Consider the following 24,022-nt stretch of genomic DNA (forward strand, 5'->3'; position numbering starts at 1 on the left):
ATGATATTTTTTTTCCTGAGTGGTGTCAGCCTGACATCCCTGAGGAACAAAACTTCCCTGTACCATCACAGTACAGGTGCCGAGTAGATAAAACACCCCATCTTTGAGCCATGTGCAAGAAGGCTGAAGCAGGTAGAACACGAACAAGATTTCTGCAGTATATAACATAGAGCCTCACATTCTCTCCCTTCACTGGGAAACCTCAAGTAACTCATATAACCTGTTCAAGGAGATTCAAGTTTCCCCTTCCTAGCCTTCATCTACTTCACAGCTTACAGCCTCACCACCACTGCCACCTCACATGCTTGCTCAGGAAGCCACCCAGGCTCCTCCTCCTCCTTACCCTGGCTGCTTCCAGGATGAACTCACCAGCATGCTCCTGTTCTGCAGCCATTCCTGCTCTTCCATCAGGCTATCAGAAGGCTGTAGGTAGCCCGCTCTTCCCTGCTTGCTATGCCAGGTCAGCACATACCCGCAGGCTGCACAGCTCCTTGCCTAGGAGACCACCTCTTTCTTTTACCTTGCATGACACTCTCCTCCAGAGTCCTTCTCCATCTGCTAATTAAAAGAGAGCCCTCTTAAGCCCTGGCAGCAAGGCAATGGGCTGGGCTAGCCAGGCCCCCTCACAAACGCACCTTGAGACATTTAAGCAAGTGGCCCCATCCCACACACCCATCTGGGTCAGGTCCTAGAGCTGAGCAAACTCCTCTCTGGGCTGGTAGCTGCTGCCCTAAAACACCTCACAGTTCAAGTAAGGTGCCTCTCCCTGCATACCTTACCACTATGTTTTGGGCAGCAGGGACAAAATAACCATGGCAGTACATTGCAAGTTCCTTAACTCAGTTTGGAAGGCTGGATCACCAGCTGGATGTTGCAGTGGTTGATACATTCATTTACATGGCCATATATGCAGTATATACCGCATTTCACCCCATACATGCATTTGCAAGACAATATGCTCTATTTATCCATAGAAGCTTAATTAACATTGCATTAGAAAAAAAGAAACAATTTGCAGAGGGTGAGTGCCTGTTAATCATAAGCTAAAGGGGAAAGGAAAAATTTTAAGTGAGATATAAAGGGAGGAAGTGACTCAGTGGGTGGGAGGGAGGGGACAAGCGTTCCAGACAGATGGGACATGAATAACTTTTCCATCTCCCTCTCTCTCTTCTCTCCCAAGTCTTGCAGGAACTGCTGTGTTGAAATAGTCAGTCATTAACTATTTGATGAGGTTTTAAAATCTGAACTGAATTCTCTGAATGTAACCAACTATTATTACAGGGTCTGCATCACAGCAATGCAAGTGTTGGAGCCCTTTGGCAAGCCATAGCGGTGAAGGCAGGACTGAGCACTCTGTAGGAAAAGCCACTAAATGGCATCAGCTGCTTAGCTCTGCATAGCCTGGTAATGCTGAAGGAATCAGAGCAGTAGTGATTAGTGAGTTTGCAGACCAACTGTGACCAAGCAACAGGGTATCCATCTGCGCAGCCGGCAAAAAAGCTCAGGCTCTGGTGGCATTGCTCAGCCTGCGGAAGAACCAGGCCCCGGTACACATTTCCTCCATGCTGGAGGAAATGACTGTGGTCCTCCAAAAACCCCCTCGCTTTGTCTGTCCTCCTGCAGTGCAGTCCCTGGGGCAGATTCTTCCACTTAACAGCATCCACATTTTCGGAGGGCTGGGGCACAGGCAAAAATGCCCTTTGGTGCCAGTTCAAAGGCAGGATTCAGACCATGAGTGCTAGTAAGTTCCCCTACTGCCCATGGGGAACCTCTCCTGCTCAGTCCACCTTATGTTACACAAACAGGCTCTGAGAAAACCTGAATGAAGCGTTTCCCTTCCTGGATGCCAAAGGCTAATTGACCAGCACGAGACCTGCTGAACTTGGTGGAACCAGGGTAGATATAATCACTCAAGAGAGCCAATAACCAATTAACTGAATAGCTTCAGCAGTTTTGAGGTCTGCCTCTTTATTCAAGAGCAAAACAAAGATCAATTTCTTAATAAGCTTTGTAATATCTGCTATTCCTTCCCTCTCATTATTATTATTAGCATTGCAGCAGTGTTTTGTGCATGTAATGAAAGAGTAAGACAAGGGCTGGAATGGCCTGGGTGGTAGAGAAGAAGTGGGCAAAATCTCAAGCCAAAAAAATCTATATACGTACATATACATATATAAAACAGGAAGGCTGTACAAGTCCTCCACAGCACAGGGCCACCAAGTCATGAGGGGATTCTTACCACAAAGTAAGAGCCTACCCCTGCTGATCACTTTTACCTGTTTATCAGAGTTTTTGCACAAGGAAAAGAGAAAATTCTTGATTACAGTCACCTACTGTGGGAGTGTTGAGGCTTGGCCTGGCCTGCCCAGCATCACCATGATGGCCATGGGCTCACCCTAGCCCATGAGCTTGGCCAGTTGCTGCCAGCAGGCAGAAGCCAGTGGGAGCCAGTTGGTGATCGGGCATGGCAGCCCAGAGCCCAGCTGCTCGCTGGCCCTGCCACGGTGACAACGCATGGCAGGCAGGGCACAAGCACACACTCCCTTCTGCCACTGAGGACACTGACCTCTGGCAGAGAGCTGGGGCAGGTAATACCTTCATCTGCCACCGCCACATCCATCCTCAAATCCCATCATTGCATTGCCCTGCAGTTCCCCTATGTGTTTTGCTTTTGAAATTGCAGGTTCCTACTCTCTCTGCAGCTACATCACCAGCTGAAATCACGTTCCCTTTATCAGAAAGCCTCCAGCACTCCTTGCAGTCTTCTCTCTTGCAGTAAGGCAAGAAACAGCAGAGCAATGTACAAATTCCTCCCCACCTCCCAATTCCTCCTTTTCTCCTCCCCTGAAATCAGGGCCACTTGGAGATAATGATCTCACCCATGAAGATACAAACAGCATCGTCTACATTTTTCAGCATCTCCCACATATATTGTCACGTGTTATCAGGCAGCCTCCTGGTGAAAGTGCAGGTTTCCCTTTTGGATGCATGACTCTGTGTGGGCCTGAGAAAGCCCCCTCCACAACAGCAGCAGCAAGACTGCCTTCATTTCTCTCGTGTGCGTTTTAGCTGAGAATGTTTTACCAGACTGCACAACAAGCAAAACATTGCAGAAGACATCTCTGAAGGAGAAACCGAGAACTCAGAGGAAGGGGATGATGCTGGAAGCCCTTTTTTTAAGGAGCTGTAGCTGGATAATTGTCCAAGACAGACTGGTTTGTTGACTTTCTCACAGCAAAAGGCACAGGGCTGTTTAATTGATTTTAGCCTGTAACTAAACATATACTTCTTTCAATATAATGAACAGCAATGCTACAATACTGCTCTCCTAATGTAAATTGATCCATTACAGATGAGTGTTTAGATCAATGTGTGATGTCCTGATTGGAAATAAAACTGTTTGCTCAAGATCGCTATAAAGACAACAGGCCCTGATAGATGATATTTATGTGACAAGGAATGGCTCTTAAAAAGGAGGTTGCCAAGACCATGTCCATCAATTATGAAACCAACATTCACCCAGCAGCCACGCACGCATTTTTAAAGACAACAAGAAAGAGGAAAAGATCCCAAGGCCTTTGAGATGAAACACACAAGGCACTAGAACAGCAGAAGATCTTGTCAGAGGCCGAGAGAGCTTCATGGCCATACACAGTGACAGCAGAAGTCAGCCAGAGGAACAAAAACACCCACTAAAATGTCATAGGCCAAATCCTCTGTGGCTTTAAATGGATGGGAGGCATGAAGAAGCCCCTAAAGCCTTGGACTTTATAGCAGCAGACACTTCCCAGGTCTTTAATTTCTAGTGCTCCCCTGAGGCAGCACCATACGGCCCAGTTCAGCATGGTGGGCAAGGGACTATAAAAGGTAAAACCCTTAATGGCAGAGGCCTACTTACAGCCCCCCCCTCTTTTCAGTGGGGACCCCAGCCAGGGCAAAGCTGAGGTCTCAGCAGGCTGGTGCAGGTGGGCTTACCTCTCTCAGCCCCACAATCCTGCTCGCTTTCCAGCATGGAAACTTATTGTCAGCTCCAGGCACACTGGCATGGGGGGCCACAGCTGCCTGGGCAGGGTAGCCAGCGCCCGTGGTCATGTAGGACTGAATGACGCTGTTTATCCACCCACATTATACTGGGGTTCATTTCCTGCAGAGAGCAGCTGGCCTCACTGGATAATTGTACCATGGTTTGTGTCCTATACGCTCACAACCCATGTTTTGTCATCTCTGTGCATTTAGAGAAAAGTTAATGACTCCAGCTACCTTCCAAGTCAGTTGTGATTAATACATATGCTTCTCTTGCTGGTAGCTATTCGTTGTGGTCTTTCATTACCTCACTTGCATGGGGCATTTTTGTTTTCTCCCTTGTGTGCCGAGGAAGTTTTCTAAGAGCTGGAGTACGGGCTTGCCTTCGCGCTGGATTGTGTCCCAGCCATTCATTACTGGGGCAGCTGCAAGCACTTCTTTTTCTTCTAGGGACGAGCTTCGCCTTTGAAGCACGCTGCCAGAGCCCGTTGGAGCACTTGGTGGGACAGGGCTGCGCCTGCACCACTGTGCAGGGCCTGGCAGCCTCATGCCGGGGGGGCCCCCAGCTCTGCAGGCAGGAAACCTGGGCCAAGCGGACCCACGCCTGCCCCAGGCATCCCCTCCCATGGCAGGGAGGACCCTGGCAGCGATGGGGCTGGGTGGTCCCAGCAACGTGGCCTCCATGGGTGATTGACACGACTAAGATGGCCACCAGGGATGCTAAAATGGCCACCACAACACCTCAGCAGCGAGCTTGCCTCACCCACCCTGGCTTTTCCCCATCCCATTGGCTGGGGCACCAGCAGCACTGCTCCTGATTGGCTGTGCCTGCGGTCCATCTCAGCAGCACAGGGGCAGCAGCTGCCGGGGGTGGGGGGCAGTGTGAGGGGGTGCAGGCACCCACAGGCCAGCTTGGGAATGTCAGACCATTGGGCTGAAGGCAGCTTCCACCTTGCTAGCAGTCCGGGCTCTGGAAGGCCTTATGTTGTCCTTAAATTACTTTGGTGCAAGAGCGGGAACATGTGGGCAGCCCCGGTGGCTCCAGAGCTGGGTGGACCCACTGAGGCGTGAGGAGCCGCTGGATGGCCGAGGCCTGTGGTGACAGGGGTGAGATGGCACAGTTCAGGGCCAGGGCCTGCAGCCCTGCACTGGCCAGGCAAGCGCTGGAAACAACAGGCTTGCCTGTCATTTCAGTACCAGCTAGCCACAGATGTCCATGATGGGACAGGGCTGAGCTGGCTTGGCGCAGTGACACTGAGCTTGCAGGAGGTGCAGTTGCTGTCTATGAATATATTGGGTGATGGGTGGCCAGAGGTCAGGAGGGGACTCTGGGTGGGGGAAACTAAATGAAAGGACAATGTTGACACAGAACAAATGATGCTAAATGGCTTGTGAAAATAGATCCATTAAGGGAATGGTATTCTGCAACAGCCTTTAAATACAAATAGAGGAGACTTGGTTGGTTTGTGAAACCAATGGCTGGACCCTGTGCTGAAGGACTGTGTTTGCTGGTCATGTCCTACTCCATTTCCCTTGCAAGAGTCCCCTTCATGTCCATGAGACCAATCTGCTGCAATTTGTCCTCCCCTGAGGAGTAGCACATGCCAAATGCTGCTTCTGGTCATCTCTCATCATAAATAGCTGAGACTGTGATGAGTGTAGCATATGGTAGAGATGGACCAAGGCTGTGCGAGCAAGGAACAGTCTGTTAAGGCAAGGAGCTGGTCCCTCTCCTCTCGAAGCCAAGGGCATGTGCATGTCCTACTGACCTGGTCACACTTGGGACATGGAGAGGTCACCTCTCAAGTCTGTTTGTAAGGAAGGTGTTTGGGGACATCGTGGTGGTTGTTGCTGCTCAGGCACTGCTGCTCACACTCAGGTTACTCAATAATTTCAACCCAGGAGTGGCTGTCCCAAGGCAGAGACAGAGCAGCTCTGTTGCTTTCTCTCAGCATCATGCTGGCTTATGCAACCTTGAATGGTGTCCCTCCAGCAGCCTCTTTCTCACATTTCCATCCTTTGAAAAGAAAAGCATAGTAACAAAGTAGGACAGAGGAGCTGCAGTCTCTTTGTACAACTATGGACAAAATGGCTCAGCTGAGTTTCGGGTGTCTGAGAGGACGGCATGACATTACCTCCAACACTGTTTCATGCTTACCTTAGTAGCTCTGCAGTGCACAGAGAAGTGCGATATGAAACAGATGAGAACAACTGCAATAGAAAATAGCTTTTCTGGGAGTGGTTGCCAGTTAAATGCCAGCATTTAACGTCATACTTCACAGTCCTACTATGGCATGAAGCACATCCATTCAAACATGAGCTTTATAGACCTGCAGCACACAGGTTAAGAAACAGGCAGGCACAGGCCTGCTGACAATACCTCAACAAGGCTGAGACTGGTATCTTCCTCTGAAGGGGTCTGCACAGGGGATATTATATTTCTGCAGCTCTTCTTGTCTCAGAAGGGTTGTGGTCCATGCACATGCACTTACTTTGTGTTTGGCTGGCACTCTCCATCCGAAGGAAGTCAGTCCCTCAGAAAGCCCCAGGTTTAAAATTGTGCCCAGAGTCACTCAGAGAGGAGATGCTGGCTAGTGGCACATTTAGTCTGGGGCTGTAATGGGAGCAAGTCTGGAAACCTCCCCATGCCTACAGCATGGGGCCCTCAGAGCCACCCGCCGTGGTCCTCCACAGGGCACACTCATCCTTGGTCTCTGATAGCTCAGATCTGGCTTGTTCTCACTGGCTATTGCTCGCTTCACCACAGCTCTTGCCAGCAAAGGAGCTGACCTGGGTCTCAGCCAGGTAAACTCCTACAAGGGGGATGCACGCCAGGCCCTGGCAGTGCCAGAGGCATGAAGCACTTTCTAACATTGCCCCAGAACTACAAAATCCCGTTCTATTATTCTTGCTCGAGTGTGAAAACACTGCATGAGACAAAGGAGAAATTATCTTCTCTGATCTTCCCTTGCCAATATCTTTCCTGTGTCTGGATCTCTGAGCTACCTTATGGACAAAAAATGTCTGTTTTACTTCAGTAGGGCTCTGATTTTTGTCTGAAGGCACCCGACCCATCTCTCAGGCTGCAGGAGCCCTGTCTATGCTGACCCAGGTACCTTGCTATTCATGCTGGTCCCATAATCCCTGCTCTTACAGCAGCCCTACAGTTCTCTTGGTCTTGGGAGGAACGCTTAACCCACCCTGTGCCTCTCCCATACCTCACCTGGTAAGAATTTGCTAGTGAACACTACCTGCATTTCTGCTCTTGCAAATTACACTGTCGATTAAGATTGGTCTCTTTTCTGAGAACATTTCATTGGAGATCTACACCCCATGCCAAGGTATGTCATTTCTCATGGTTAATGAGATGAAAAGCGACAATTACGTAGCATATATGCAGAATAAAACTATGTAACTTAAACAGTGACAGGTAGTATCTGTGAACATTCAAGGTTCACAAGCAGCAAATAGCCTTTTTATTAAAAAGCTTCTCTTCCTGTCATTGTCTTGATGTACTCTCAAAAGGAGTACAAGGGGAAACTGTCAGTAGCCAAAGCAGATTTTTCCTTGAAATAGCCACAACCAGCCTCAGTTGGAAACTAAGGCCTCAATTCAAGAAAATTCATCTGATCAGAACAGCTACTGCAGGGGCGAAAAAAATGCCATTTAGTACCTGGGACTTTCACCCAGAAGAGAAAAGCCTGACAAAAAACAAAACCAGGAAAGGAAAGCCAGACAAATTCCCATTAGAATATGGTACAGATTTAGCAGGGAGAGAAACCACCATTCAAACAAACTACTGAGGGCAACAGTAGATTTTCCAGCTCCTGAGGTCTTCAAATCAAGACCAGACTCCTTCTGAAGGGTAGTTACACCACTCCTCTTAGGAGGAACTGGCTGTAGCTCCTGAAACACTAACACAGGACAGAGGGCACGACTCTTGCCTTGAGCATGTGCTGCCTTGCAGACAGAGGCAGCGGTTGCAGGGCTGGAGTGTGGCATGCCTGGTGCATGCATAGGACCCCCAGCAGAAGTGAGCTGCTCAGCAGCAGGGCAGCCTTTCACACTCCCAAACCAGCCAGGGGAACAGCAGCCACAGCTCACCAGCTCAGCGTGTGAGCTTTGCCTTGCCTCCCACCACCTTTATTCCCCCCTGGCTCCAGTGAACCACACCCGCCAGTTGAGCAAGACCAGCATTTGGCCATCAGCAACCAAAAATTTTGGAAGGAGGGGGAAAGCTCACAGAAATCTGGGCTTGAACTGCTGCCGTCTCTCTCTCACCCATATCATCTTTTTGATTGAGGTAGGGCTGACTCACCCGCAGCACGCTCTCCGGTTGGCAAGCTCCCTGCCGTCTGCACCACAGCCAAGGAGTGAGCACACAGGTTTCCTGCCATCACAGTAAGACGGGGCTTTCGCACTCCTGAACTGTCTGTTGTGAGCAAAAAGAAGGGGATCTTGGCAGGGGTGCCAGAGCCACCTCTTTCCATCCTTGCTTCCGTGAACTTCTCCAAAGGTTTCAAGGGTGGCCTGCATTTGCTGTTCCCTCTTGGCTTTGTCACACTGCCTGCTCTCCAAGTCTCAGGCTGCCAGCATCTCTCCCCTGGATGACTTGGCTCGTGTTATTTTGTGTTAAAACTGGTATGTTTTTTTAATGGCTATAAATAAGTTAAAACCGCATCTTTAATTAATCACTGCACTTTATATTGTAAGTGGAGATTTTTTGTAATGACTCGTTCATGATTTTAAGATACCATTTGCTCACTGTCAAATGTATCTAGCTTTTATCCCTCCATGTTTAACAGGTTCAGGATAGAAACAAAATTTAATCAATGAAGGATTCTAATCCATTTAGTCTAGAGCAAATAATTGGTTACTAAGTAAGTGGGAAGAGATTGAGCGGATACTTTTATCTAAGCAACAATGAACTTCAGGCAATAGACAGTATGTTCATAATCTTAAGAACATTTTAAACTAATCTTAAAATGTTTATTTTTCACTCACACAGGTCTGAAATTGGAAATACATATGTCTGGATGACTAAAACATGAACAACAAATAGGAGCAGCAGCATGTAAAGTATAGAGAAATAGAAGCATTAATAGAAATATTTCTACTATAGCAGCTATTAAATGATTTTTTTTACAGTTTGGAAGAAGAACCCATATGTTTATAGGATTTTTCCCCCCAATTAAAATATGTGTGTATGTGTGAGTGTGTCTTTCTGTAAATATTATTTAGACACACACACACGGAGTGCATGTATAAAATTGTCTATCAGTGAAGTGAGAGCTGCCTCTCCTTTTGTTTCTTGTCCCACTGGCAGGCAGAAAAGGACACGCAATCCAACACCATCAGCATCTTCACAGCATCTGCCTGGGGCGCAGGCGCAGTTTCAAAGGCCAGTTCATGCCCTCTGTCACCTCCCACACCCATGAAGACCAGCGGAACCCCAGCCTGGCCTGCTTGCTCCGTGCAGCGGGACTGTGCCCGCAGTTCAGAGCAGAAGTAGCTGGCCAGCGCCAGGCTCCAGGTGCTCCAAGTTACAGCCCTTTCCCGATACAAACAGGAAACTCAAGTGACAAGCAGGTGGCTGGATATCCAAAAATACGGTTATCCCCCCCCCTTATTTTTGTTCACAAGGGAGCACATAGATATTTGTGGATGTAAATAAGCCATGAAAAGAAGAACTATTGCATTGGAACTACCAAAAAAAAAAAAAAGCTTTTAAAAATTGCTCTACCTCAATTCCTAGACAACTCAAGTCTGACGTGCAGTGTGTGATCCGCCTGCTAGGATTGAATCCAGGCACTCACCGCTTTGTTAGCTTAAGAATTTTGAGCAATTTTTTCCATTTATCTGTATTCTCCCCAAAATCATTTCACACATTTCTCAGATACATCAATCCTTCCGGCATTCCTCTAGACACTCAGTAGGATGCCCTGCTATAAATATAATAAAGCCTTTTATTATGTCCATTAACCATGGACATGTGTGCACCAAAAGTTTCCTGACACGCAGTCATTTGTGGCTTTTTAATTATAAACAGAAAATATCTACCAGCAAAAGAAGACAGCAGACTGGAAGTGGATCTTTATGTGTGTGTTTTGAGTATGTTCTCCGACGGGCTGATGGCACCCACACCCTCCTCCTGATCCCATCGGAGACTCTCTGCGTGTGCACGTACGTGTACACAAAAAAACAGTAACACAACCGATCAGTCTCAGGTGATATAGATTTGTCAGCTGGGTCGACCCCAGGAGCCTTACGCAGGTTTTCAAACCCCAATAACAGCGATCAATCCCTTTTTCAATATGCAAATATGCCCCCCTCCATTTTGCAGACCTCGTTCCGCTTGAACTCAGCAGAAAAAAAAGGCCCAGTAAATTACTTGACAAATTAAGTCATATTTATTGAATGCGTTTTATTTCAACAACCAAAAAATTCTAACAGCCTAACAATGCACATAAGTTAAAAATTAATTATCACTTAGTGATAACAAAGATAAAGTTGATTTACATGGAAAAAAGAACATTTACAATATGTTAATCCTTATTCACATTGTTGATACCGCAATAAAACACAATTTGTTTTTTTTATTTTTTATTTCACAAAAAAGGCGGAAAATTGTGCTTTGTTAAGAGGCACTACAAGAAAAGTTTCTTTCTCCAAATAGATATTATATGATGGATATTGAATAAATAGACATATATGCATTGTAATTCGCAAAGTTCTGGCAAGACCACAGGCTAAAATGCCCACAGATTCACTTAGAACCACTGCAAAATTGGCAGTGAAATTAAAAATAAAAAGGCAAGACTCAGCATTGAAAAAATACCTAATAAAATTTTTGGTTGAAGTGTAAAAGATACCAAATGTTGATGCCATCATCAGATGAACAACCTTACGTAGCTTGGCAAAATTCAGTTTCCTTTCAAACGTATGGAGTGATTTCAGCTACAGGATAAGAAGACAGTTTTGAAAGAGTAGCTCTGAGAGAAACATAAAGCAGCAACCATTGAAATTCTGATTAAAGCTGCAGCATACTACAGAAACAAAGGGTGAAGAGCAAAAGGGGCATTAAGTAAGCAACCCACCATCATTTTGCAAAGGTATATGAAATTTATGCAGAGATACTCTTATGTTTCAAACATTAGTTTTGAAAAAATCCCTTAAAAACTCCAGAGGTTACTGAGCAGCTAGAATTAGCTTGTATTGCAACGTCTTCTCCCTGTATATTGTCTGTTCTGAGTAAATATCTACACGTAGAGGTTTGTTTTTCGTTTTTAACTCCTACCTTTTATACCTTTCAAATATATAAATAGTATTAACAGTTATATTACATTGCCTGGTGTAGTAAACAGAAAGTAACTCTCAAAGTGATATTGCATGAGGTCTTTGTCAAGGTTACACGAAAAGCCCATGTGAAAAAAGGAAGAAAAAAACCAGAAGCCTTGTTGGTACGGTTATGGCTGCAGTTTGAACAGGCGTCTGAAATCAATCCAGCTGCAAGAGTAGCGAAGGTGAGGTCTTGTCTCGGAAATCATTGCACGGAAGTGAAAAGGAAATGCTACTTGGTGTCTCTTTCGACATGGTGCCTCAGAACGGGTGGATGCTATAGTAGATTGCAGCTTTAGTGCTCATGCCACTGAAGAGTCAGTCAGTATTAGCTCTGCTTTATGTAACGTAGCTGCTAGCTAGGTCGCTGCGAAACCCTTCGACAAGGAGGTGGATGGGTGTGAAGGGCCTCGCGCGCCTGCGGCCCCCTGCGGCAGGGAGGCTGGAAAGCGCCCGTGCCTCGGACGCCGCGCACTGGAGGTGGGCTGCAGCCTGGGGGACCCGCGGCTGAAAACACTTCATTTCACTGGCACAAAACGCGTGACACGGAGGAAGCCCAGCTAAAACAGAAACACGGGGGAGGCTGGCGAGAAGGGCGAACGGGAAGTCAGCAACGCAAACCCTCGGTCTCTCAGCAATTTACCTGGACGGGACTGTTGGGATTGTGGCATTTTGTGTCCCAATGTAACTTTACACTTGTGTGTGTGTGTGTGTGTTTCACCTCAGTATAAACAAAAAAGCAACAACAAGAAGGAAGCTTATAAATTTTAAGATCTGAAACAGAGAACAGGTAAATAAAATCCACAGTAAAATGTGGTTCATAGTATGAATTCCATACATCAAATCTCAACACATTATCCTTCTTCTCTTTCTATAAAGACCTCGTTAACGGACAAGTCTTCTATGCACTGAATTTCAGTTTTAGTCATTCTGAATCCCATGAAAATTCATCTGTTCACTATGGAAAGGACTGTCTGGAGAGTGGAACATGCTGTATCCTTTTAAGTGTGCATTGTGTTTAAAGTACTTTAACTTACTAGTTTTCTTTTTAAGGTGCCCTGATTTATTTTTCCATTTTCTCTCTTTTTTTCCTCTCTTCTTTTTTTGGCAGTGTTGATTTACGTCTTTAAATACATATCTCAAAAATTACCCATCAAGTTGCCAGATAGGAAGCCATATAATAATAATAAAAAAAAAAAATCAGGGATAAACATAGAAAATAAATAGGAATTCAAAAATAGTCACCACACCCTGAGAGCAGGCGGCAGTTTATCAAAAAGCCAAAGCAACTCATTGTGAAGTGGTTTTAATACATAAACAAGTCTCATCTTTAAAGAACTCATTTCACAGTCTATACTTTCAGGTTGTAAAGTTCCGTCCCATGCAATTTTAATATATATATATTTTATGTAAATATATATATATATATACACACAAAGTTGTAAATTTTCCTTCATTGATTTCATAGGACTTTTTCTTCCCATTTACTTGCTAGATGTCCCTTTCATAAGTGCAAGATTAATGAAGGCATAATCCTATGTGATTACAATGATTACTTCAGTCAAATGTAGGAAGTGTAACACTCGAGTGTCTGTGTCAAGGCGATGTCTGATCGGGCAACGCTGAATTCATTCGGTTCGCACATGGATCATGCGCAACGGAAACAAAAAAAAAGTAAAAAGAGAAAAAAATTAAAAATAAAACCAGAAAATCCTTGGATCAATGTATTGCTTTCTGCGCTCCTATCTCACATTATCTCTGGTCGATGTCCGCTGGAGCCACCTTGCTTTTGTCGGGGTTCTCCTCCTCAGGCTCCACTTTGTACATTTCCTCAGAGCCCTCCTCGCTGTCGTTCTCCTCCGACTCCGTCAGCAGCTCCTCATCCTTGTACTCTGCCACGTCAACCACCGTTCCCAAATGCTCTTTTAGCTTCCCATGGTGCTTTACGTGGTAACGTTGGTTCTGGAAGAATTTGATGATGGTGTGTTTGGGGAGATCCAGCTGAGCAGAGAGGGTGTGGATGGCTTCCTGATCAGGGTAGAGACCCACGTCGTGGATAAAGCTTTGAAGGATACCTAGAGCTTCCAAGGAGATCTTGGTACGGGATCTTGGCTTTTTGGCACAACTGTCCTCAGCGGGTGGAGCAGGAGCCTCTTCTCTAGGTGGGGAATTCTCCTTTGCAGGCTGGGACTGCTGTCTGTGCAGCACCTACAAGATCAAACAGACAGGCTTCACGTACATGCTGACCCCCTCAGTGCTTGAGATAAGGGCACTTGTACAGGTCTTTACACAGGGTCTACTTTGTTTTGGTGAAGAGAAGTACTAATTAATATTCATTTTCCACTACCTTTCTTACCTGTAAGACAGCTGCACCAGTAACTACAGACTGAAAGGAGAAAGCGATATAAAAAGCTAACGATACAAAATAAATATAAAACCACAAAATAAATAATGAATACAAAATGTAGGTGATAAAAAGAAATATAAAATAGCCAAAATAAAAATTAAGTCAAAAGGTATTACAGTCTCGTGGTCATGATGACTGGCCAGTTGTCCCATCTCAGACAAGTCATTCTCCCACTTTGCTCCTCTTCTCCCCGCTCCTTGTTTCCTCTTGTCTTTTCAGGCTAGAGACTCTCACCGTTTCTACAAGATGCCAAGTACCACAAAGGCCTAATCACACGTGGGATTGTCAGGTGCTACTTTAGCATGAATAATGATTTGGCATTAAAATCCATCACAGCTGCTTTATGACAAAAAGGAGAAAAAAAAAAAAGGCCAGACATTTGTTAAGATTTCCCTTCTATGAAGAGCGACATTGTAGTCGGTTCAGTTGCTTCGCAGAGCTGGCTTTAATGTACCTCTTGAACAGATTTCTCTGTATTACATCTGTATTAATTTCACTAGTTGAGAAGTTCCGAGTTCAAATAATTATATCGCTCCACTCTGAGAAAGCCTCTGGGCAAACACGGTTTTCAGTCTTGTAACAGATTTTCACCAGCAGTATCTCCTTTTTGGCAAGTTTAAAGAAAGCATATGCAGCTCTTAATCTTCCTAACAGCCACTTAAAATGACTAAGAAAGGGCCTTGTGCAGCCCTTATTCCAGAGGAAAAAATACCTGCTCGGAATTGTTAGAAATACAGAGGAGCTCCATATGCTTTCTTTAAAACCAAATCTATACAAGAGAGATTACCGGCAAAAATCCCCTACAGGATTGAGGGCTGTATTTGCCCAGAGGTTTCTTCAGATGCAGAGAAATTAATTATTAGAACTCAATGCTACAGAGCTACCAAAATCAATATGGATAAATATTTCTTTCCACAAGTAAGAGGGAATTCTGGCTCTTCACCCAAAGAAGAAAACGTCTTTGCTGCAAACTGTAACATCCAGAAAATCAACCCTACATTAAAGCTCTCTAAAGGGAAAAAAATAAGGATAAATAATGGAAATGTGCTGAGAACTTGCACTGAATTTTACACACATGTGGAGCCCCCAGTAAAACGCTATACTAGTCCAGTTATCACTGCAAGAGGGAAGTCCACTGTGGAATATCAGCCTGTCATGCAAATAAATAAAAAGGCTCTGTGCCGATGAGCCCTTTATTCATTTCCTTCATCAAACGTTGCTGTCATAGTAACTTATAACATCAGCGATCTCCAGTCACAGTTTTTGAAAAGCACGTCAAAGTCCCCAGCCACTGCCCACCACACACGTGTGGCCCATGAGCCGAACCTGGAGGAGGTGCTGTGAAAACGACCCGACCTGCAGCCTGGCCAAGGGATTGCCTTTCTTCTGCTGCACCTGATGGCAGCAGGAGGCACTTGGCTGTCCAAAAAGGGGCTACATCTCCAGCTGCTGCTCAGCACCAGTCACGGAGGCAGGACCCGGCGCCACGTCCCCAGTGCCTCGATGAGTGGCGGGTGTGTGTGCGAGGGCGGGCCCATGCAGACACACAACTGCACGTCCTGCTGACTGCAGCACAAGTCACTGCTGCCGCCACCGCGGAGCGATGCTCGTGACAGTGACGGAAAGCACCCGAACAAGGAGGCAGCTTCATGGCAGCTCCACATTGTCAGCTAAACGCAGGTGTCACCACTGGTGACAGGCAGGGCTTGCCACACTCCTGGCAAGAACCGCTGGTGGGCAGAAGCGCTGCAACGTTTTTCGGTGCCAATAGATTCATTTTCCTCCCAAGCGCATAAATACTTAGGGTGTCATAGACACGGAGCTAACCGGGGAGCTGGGGGAAAGGAGAAACTCAAATGGAAATGTCGGGTATTCTGGTTTATGTTTTATTACATCTCTTGTAATAAAAGAGCATAATGTTCCAATGAACAGAATCACTCAGCTGCTCTTTGAGGATTTCGTTTTTGTCCATGGATTGTTTTCAAAGAGAAGAACTGACGTTTTGAAATAGAGGGGTTACAGATGAGGGTCAGATCCGTACCTACATCGGCAGGGAGCGCTGAAAGCAGCAGAGCTGGCATCGCTGGCACTGGCCAAGGACCCAGCCCCATAAATTTGTCACACAGCCCCTACCTACATTGTCTCCCCTGTTGTGCCCTCTGGTCCTGTTCCCTGACACTGTAAGACCCAGAGCAGCAAAAAAGAAAAGGGCCACAAATAAATAACTGCCAGGGAATTTACAGGCAGCGTCATATGAAAAGCCTCAAGTAGCATTGCTAATCAGAAGCTGAATTCAAGTGGCAGCTAACAGAGATAGAAACACATCCAGAAAGAGTGCGAATTACTCAGTTCATTCTTGTTGGAGCTGGAAGTGGGCTTTTTCTCCCTTTTCAGTTGACAAATAGCATGAGAAATGATCCAGCCTGAAAAATGTTACAAGACTTCCAATCAAATATAATGATGAAAAAAATCCAACGATACAGGATCAGCAGCAGTAAAATGTTTAATTTGAAGGAGATGAAGAGATGCCTACAGCATCTATAAAGCAATCAACCAAAGAGAGGGCTGAGAGCGGGAGGGAAAGAATAATTTCACTTAACCCTTCCTTTTCTGGAGTGACCTCTCCGTCCTCTCCAGAAGAGAAAACATGTAACTCGGGGGTTATCAGCGTAAAATATTAGAAAAAGGTTGTATTTTATTTGACTTACTGTTTTCCTAAATAACACAAAACCCTAAAGCTACTCTTATAACATAAATCTCATGATTTCACTAACTTCTGGGGGCTTGCTCTGGATTTCCAGTGGCATTAACAAAGGATTTCAGTGACACAAGATTACCCGTATACAGAGAGATGGATAAATGTGCAGAATTTCCTGCCGGTTTAGGCTGTGATCAGTTTTGTATTTCCTTCTGATAATACGGGCTGTTTAATACAAAAAAGCATGCTTTTCTATGGGAAACAGATCAACTGTTGAGACACATGATACAATATGAAATCTAAATTACCTTTTTGTTAAATATTTGCTTTGAACTACATTTGTAAAACACACTGGTCAATGTGGGCAATTTGCTTACTTCATGTTGGGCTCTGCATGCCACAGCCTCATAGAGGAAACCACCTATTTTTGGCAGTTCCAGATTTTCCGATTTTGGGGTCATTATGCTGCTCTTAAATCTGCAGGTAAAATTTCCACTGGCTTCATGCACTGCTGTGCACACTCTGCCATAACACTTCGGGTTTTGGGTCAGTGCTGCTCTGCTTCTGTACTGCAAAGAAGGAAACCCCACTGATCTTCCCTGATTAAAGTACAGGCTGCAGCTCATTTTCCAGTGCAGATAAACCCCCCAAATGATGGTCTGACCTACCACGAAACACCAGGCGTATGGCGGGCTTCAGAGAGAGGGGATAAAAACAGTGGCCACGCTCAGCTTTCCTTTTCCCGAGAAAGCTGGCGCTGGGCTCGGAAGGGTGCGCATCCCGGCATAGGTGCACCGTGCCCCCCTTTTCCACTCCCCTCTCCTTCCTCCGTGCCCTTCCCCACCGCTCCCCGACCACAGGTGGGGCAGCCTCCTCCTCCTTCACAGCCACCACCATCTGGAGCTGACTTCCCTTGCCCTCCCTCCCTCCTCACCGACTCCCCATCTACTTTCAAATCAAATGTGAAGATATAGATTTCCTTCCATGCCCACAGGACTTATTTTTTCCATCCCTTCAAGAGATTTAATTTTTAAACTCTACAGGCATGGCTGCCTTCTCAGTGTTTCACAACAACGCGGGTACGGAAGATGCTGCTTTATGAAGGTTCATTCAGGTAGACTTTAACCTCACAGACAAACTCATTTTTTCAAACAAATTAACCAGCACTGGTAGAAAACTTGCAAGAAAACGAATATGATGGAAGTTGACTTTAAAAGATAAAAGCGACTGGTCTTAAATCGCACTGTACTGAAATATGATTTGAAGGCCACAATGAAAACCAGCTGGAAGCCATGTGTAAAGTATAATAGTACATGCCTACAGGGGAGGAAGTGAGATATTGAATGATTAAGTTTAGGAGAGTATATAATGTAGTGTATCATTACGGGAGTGATCAGGATTACTTGTAATAAGCTAAGGGTTTGTGGTCTTTCTAAAATCCAAAGCCAAGAATTACTGGGGGGAAGGGATCACTGCACTGTTTTACACGTACCTGCTCCCCACGTCTCGGGATGCTCCCGCAGAAAAAACCTGACTTCGGCAGACTGGGCCAGCCACGTTCCCACAGAAAAGAGAGGTGAGCAAACCCAAACTGAATGATGAACGTCATGTAATTGCAGTCTGTGTCTGCACTGTATTTAATTTTGGCTGGATTCACTACCCTACTGATGTTTGTTTCCATTTCCACCCACTTTCTAGCTACAACTAGACACATGAAAATGGTGAGTCACTAAGGGGAGCCAAGCAGGACGCTTGAGCGGGGTACACACACGCACTCGAGCACCAACTGCAGCGAGGCACTGGCTGACAACACTCACTCCGTGAAATGCCACCTTTCGTTCCCTGAACAGCCATTGCAGTGGATTAGAAACAGAAACTGCATTTCTACGTGAAAACCTCGAGCTCTTTTGTTTTGTAGTGTGGTTCTGCTCTTCCCTTTGCAGACAGGATTAGTCATGTGAGCTCCTTTCCGACCAGTTTTGCCGAGATGAAGAGGTGCCCCTTACTATGAGAAACACCAAAAATCTTACATTCTTGGCAGACAAGACTGTGCATTTGCAGCAGAGACTGCCCTTGTTGAACAGACCCTGCCTTCCTCTGCACACAGGCGGAGCGAGCACCGACAGGTACCTCAAGCGGCGTGTGCTGGCCAGTACCGATTCTCATAACCCAAACCCACATGGAGCAGAGTTGAATGGATTGGCCTTCTCTCCTCCACAGTGGGAAGGGGTCTTACTTTTTAGCTTTCCTTCACATCTACATTGCTCTCGTAGCCAGCCATGACACTGTATCACACCAAGGACTTTATGCCAAAGAGAGCAAATTTTTAGCCTGCTTAAGGAGCCCCAAATAAAAGCCAGAGAGAATGCCCACATTTTACAAAACGTAGGTTCAGTACCTGTGTTTGGTCCATCTAACACCGGTCATCTATTACATCCCTTACAAGCATTCAAAGTGAGTCAGCAGGATTTACCACCGGTTTGACTCAACGCAAAACCTGATTCACTACATACTTCGTGTAAGCGAGCCTGTTGGAAAAGCTCCTTCCCAATGACTAGCTAAAGTCAAAGGGAGGGCAGAGGACAAGCCTAAACAAGGTGTTCAGCTGCACTTTACCGAGACCTGTAGCTGGAATTTGCAACACTTCACCTCTGAAAGCTGAGAGCTCCCGGGCAGTGCCTACCTACCATGTTAAGAGTTTACTTAAGAGACAACCTCCATCACCTTGCAAAGAAATCTTACACCTAGAAGGAGGCACTGTCTGTCCCTCTTAGCAGATCTTTCAGGAACAATCTGTGGGAGATTATCTATCCAAACAACCAACTTAACCCTCACTATACTCCCAGTCTCTCGCAGCTTATCTTTGTATACAGAAATGTACAAGAAGAGAACAAAGCAAGCTGCTGCCACAAACAGGCTTGCACCCTCACAGCCTCCCCAGGCTGGGGCTTGCAGGGGTAAGAGCATTAATTAGACGCAATCACTCTGCCAAGACACTTTACAGGTTTCCTAGGAATGTCTGTACAAGAAACTGTAGCAGAAGTTACAATTTGCACCTGTGTTCATTTCTTTCCTCTTAAAAATGTGGTTGTTAGACTACTCTTTTTTTTTTCCTTCCAAAAATACATTCATTTAGGTAAACACTGCAGCACTAGTCGCAGCTCCAAATGAAGTATTTTCTTTGGGCTTATTCTCACAGTGGTGATTTCACACCTTGACACCATAAAGCTGTGTTAAAGACCGTGGTTTAGTTTCCTTGCTTTTCTTGGATTATACAGTATCCTAAGGTCAAAACTCAGGAAAATCCAAAACTGTTATTAAAAAAGAAAAAGTATCTATGAAGTGATGACAAATTGCAGACTACAGGTGTTAGATTACATTTTGACTCCAGGCAGGTTTAATATACTTTAGTTTCCTTTTACAATTGCCCTCAGCAGGTACTGTTATCGGTAAGGGATTTAAAAAAAAAATATGGTACTCAATAAAAGAAGACCGTGTCAAAAGAAATCAATATGAGCGTGCAAAATGGTAGGAAGTCTGACATGGATAAATATGTTCACTTTCATCTAACTTCAGTCTGAGCTTCTTTTAATTTTGTAGCTCAAATGCTAGCCGCACGTCCTGTGCATTTTCCAATGCAGCTTAGTAATTGCTTCACAAGAGTAAACACCGTTATTAGAGATAATTATAATACATGTTTGTGATATGATGTACACCACCTCATGCAAGCCAGACCAAATCAGCCAACCAGAGCTGGTGGCTACAACAACTTGTAACCCAGCAGCCCTGGGTCCTATTCAGCTGCAAAGACAAAGCAGTCAACCCAGTAAAAAAATCCCCCAAATATTCAGGCCTTTCCTATCACCCTTCATCTGCTACTGACCACCACTGGCACCAGAATATTGGATTAGACAAACTCCGAGTCCTAAATCTTTCAGCTCTGAGGTACAAGTCACTCTCTGAGCCACGCAGAAGGGGAATCAGAGGGAACTATGAGGAGAGAAATGAGTTCCACAGAGAATCCAAAGTCAACGGCAAGTTTGGTTTCCAGGCTGGAATGTGAGCTCGTTGAAGTGATTCATTTCAACATCTTTGCAGCACACTTGCCACATGCTTCCCTTTGCTTTATGGCGGTCGCCTTGCTTAAGGGCAGGAAATAGGCAGTGATCTGAAAACATGGCAAGACACTGAACAAACACCCAGTCTCTGAAATAGCGGCCCCATCCTGCAATTCTTCTTCAGGACCGAACTGTCAAAATTGGTCAGAAAGGTGACTAAAAAGACAACAGGAAGAAAGAAAAGATCAAAAAAACCCAAAACTTTCAGTTGTGCATTGCTTTTGCCACCCCACGCAAAGTGATAAGCATAAGCATTAGCAAAATGCAATTAATCTTGACTTGAAGGCGGGGGGAAGGTGTCTCCCCCCTCCGGCACACACTGCACCCATTAATGCTAACAGGAGCTTAGCATGCATCAAAGAGCAAATACACCACAAAACATTTTTAAGAGCTATCATCACTGGAGATAAAATATAAATTACAGCCTGATTACACTGCGCTGCTAAGAGGCTACATGTGCAGCGTAGCTCACGGTGACAACTGGAAATGACCAGATAACTTTTGGACAGGTCTAAGGTTACCGTAAAACATCTGTGCAGAGGAATCTTTCCTTGTCTTTGCTTTCCTTTCAAGAAGCCATGGCACTGCTGTCTGCACAGTTGTTTGAAGAATGTTTACAAATCAGCTTGACAAAGAGAAAAAAAAATTCTGCCATCACTTGACCACAATCATGATCTTATTCTTCAGTAATGCATGGTTTATTTCCCTTTCCTGAACTCTGTTAATAGACAGCACGTGCCTACACAATAGCCACTATTTTGTCTGCATAATGTTAAAAAAATAAATCACAAAACTCTGACAATGCAGAGCAGTGTCCCGGTGTTTCCTGGGGTAACTGCTCTCCCTCGAATGCTAACTCAACTCTTCCCACAAAAACACAGGCACAACTTTCATTGCTGTGCAAGTGCCTGAGAACTAGCTGATTTTATGGAGTAGCATAAATGAGCTCATGCTGATGAACGTTAGTGGATTAGCTCTGAATTTCCCATCTTTGGCTGGTTTAAGCCAGATTCTTAGGTTTACTGTATAGTAACTGTGGCCAGCAGTGGATATCCCCTTCTCAAATACCTAGCTGCAGCCTGGAAGGGTTGTCAACAACTACTACTCAGCCCGCAGGTGGAGCCGGCACGTACCTACTGTATAAATACGCAACAGGCCAGATTCATTCTGGCTTCTGCTGGCACAAACCAGGGTGCTGGTGACAGAGAGGCCAACGTGGCCAGGAAGTGTTGCACAATGCCGCTGCAAACTCCCTCCTGAAGGCATCGGTGATGGATGGCTCCATTGTCTGGGGATGGGGCATGGCCAGCACAGCTGGCATGGGGGCTGGCTTGCTGCATCCCCTGGCAGGCAGGCAGGACTCTGCCGGCCTCGAAGAAGCCATGCAAGCCTCTCTTGCCTGTAACCTGCGGTAGCAAGGCAGCCTCCCCCTGCAAGGGAAAAAGCAACAGCCCCATAAACGTTCACGCTGCCCTTCTGCATGGTGATGCTAACTGGAGTCCCACTCAAGTGGGACTTTCAACATCTGTGAATGCATCAAGGACCACAAAACCTTAAAAACAGGACCATGAGCTTTGTGGGCCTCTGACTTGCCTCTTCCGTGCTTTCTCTTGCAGCCCTAGCAAGGCTCTCCAGGGTGCGACGGTGTGTAAAGCCCTGCTTGGCAGTTTCCAAATAGAGACTGAACTTGGTTGTGGTTGGAGAGAGGGTCTGTCAAAGATTTCGGGTCAATTCTGAGTTTCCCCATCCCAACCCTGTTAATCCTAATGAGGAGCTGGCAGAATGCCACAGGAACTAAGGAAGTAACAAAAGGCTTTTTGGTTTGCTTTTCTGCAGACAAAATACTTCTTGTATCCTCTACATTTTATTGTTTAGTGTTTAATTAACACTATAGATGTTCTCCTTTTCATTCGAAAATCAGAAGAGTATTTGCGGGCAGCGTGAGCAAGATCTTCCCTGACAAGCCCCAACCTAGAACCATGCTTAAGGCCAAGCTCTAAACCCCTAACTATGGTGGCACGGATGGCGCCACTATAATCATGTTGTTTTCCAGTTACTCAGATCAGGAGTAGGCACTGCATTACTTCAGGAAGGATATGTTTGGATTAGACACTGGATTCTGGGGGGGTGTATGGGGGGGTAATTATTTGTCCCATCAAACTGTTTTAGGGCCTTACAGATGGCTATTTGGGGTTCCAGGAATACCCAACTGTACTGCTAATTTTTACAATGGGGGCAGTTAGAAGTCAGAAGAACCTGACTGTTATGGTTAGTGAAAATAGTAGATTTGTGCTGATAAAACACTACTCAGCATGTTTTTTGCTTTCTAGACGTAACCACCAATGCACTTAATAACAGGACTTGAGCAAACTATACTGTGTGAATCAAACACATAAAAGTATAAATATTCCTTTTTTTAGAAAGCAAGTCTTAAAAAGTGCATTATAATCAACTACCATGGTAAAAGGCAAAATATCCAGCATTACCACACACGCAACTGGCATAATGTGCTTTATTATACCCTTAGCTTGAAACTGGGTAAATAAAAATCAAATGACCAAAGTACAGTCTCCCGCACAGATTAGGGCACTGAGGACAGGAGGCCTCGGAGAATTAGATCTGAAATCCTTTGTCTTCCTGATTACACTCTGGAAAAGGTGGACACATACGGAAGACTGAGGAAGCTACGCTGGTGTTACCGCTCTCCATGTCTCACTACTCTGACCTGTACCTATTTTATAGGTTCTGGATGCTGGAAGAAAAAGGCTTTATGGAAAGTAAACAGCACCTGCAGTTTATATTCACAGTACTAGAAAATACGCAGTTGGGGAAAATATGCAGCTGTTCATTTTTAATAAAATGGTTTAATATATGGCCAGCGAGGCAGTATTAGAACAAAGCAGAGGATGACACTGTTACGGCCCTGGGGTCCATCCCTGGCTTTGCCGCTGCCTGCTGTGGGGAGCTCTGTGGACCGCTCAGCCCGTGGCTGGCTACACACACATAATCGCAGGGGTAAGCTCACACTTAACACAAGGCTGCAGCTTGTGTAGATCTGTGTGCAAGGAGCCCCAGGCTTTTGCTAGAAATGCAAAACACCATTCTTTGCTTCATTAAGATTAGAATTGTGTGGCATTTTTCAGTCAAAAATCTTTCTTTTGGTCACACGTGTCGACTGAGTGGCATCAAAGTATTGCCTAAATAAAGTCTACTTTGCCAAGCTGTTTGCCTGCGGTGGCGGGGGGGGTGGATATTCTGACAAAGTTCAAGCAGTTGTTTAGGCATGAAACAGCATATTCTGGTTGCTTTTATTCAGAACAACTTTTGCTCTTCAAATTCTTGCTATTTTCCTTTAAAGCATTATGTTGCTCTAAACTGATGCAAACCTTTTTTTTTTTTAAATTTTAACTGAAAATAATAACTTAAAAAGCACCAACG

The 24,022-nt window shown here is 45.4% G+C and overlaps 1 protein-coding gene across 5 annotated transcripts in view; it reads right to left on the minus strand.

The window, feature by feature from the left end:
- Window positions 1–10,427: 10,427 nt before the first annotated feature.
- SATB2 (SATB homeobox 2) overlaps window positions 10,428–24,022 on the minus strand; it is a 140,761-nt gene continuing 127,166 nt past the window's right edge. For all 5 annotated transcript variants that reach the window (XM_076342311.1, XM_076342314.1, XM_076342312.1 and 2 more), the window contains one exon: window positions 10,428–13,569. In XM_076342311.1, the coding sequence (XP_076198426.1) occupies window positions 13,114–13,569 (456 nt within the window). In that variant the 3' untranslated portion in view covers window positions 10,428–13,113. The remainder of the gene's footprint in view (window positions 13,570–24,022) is intronic.

This window comes from Aptenodytes patagonicus, chromosome 6, assembly GCF_965638725.1.
Source record: "Aptenodytes patagonicus chromosome 6, bAptPat1.pri.cur, whole genome shotgun sequence".
NCBI lineage: Eukaryota > Metazoa > Chordata > Aves > Sphenisciformes > Spheniscidae > Aptenodytes > Aptenodytes patagonicus.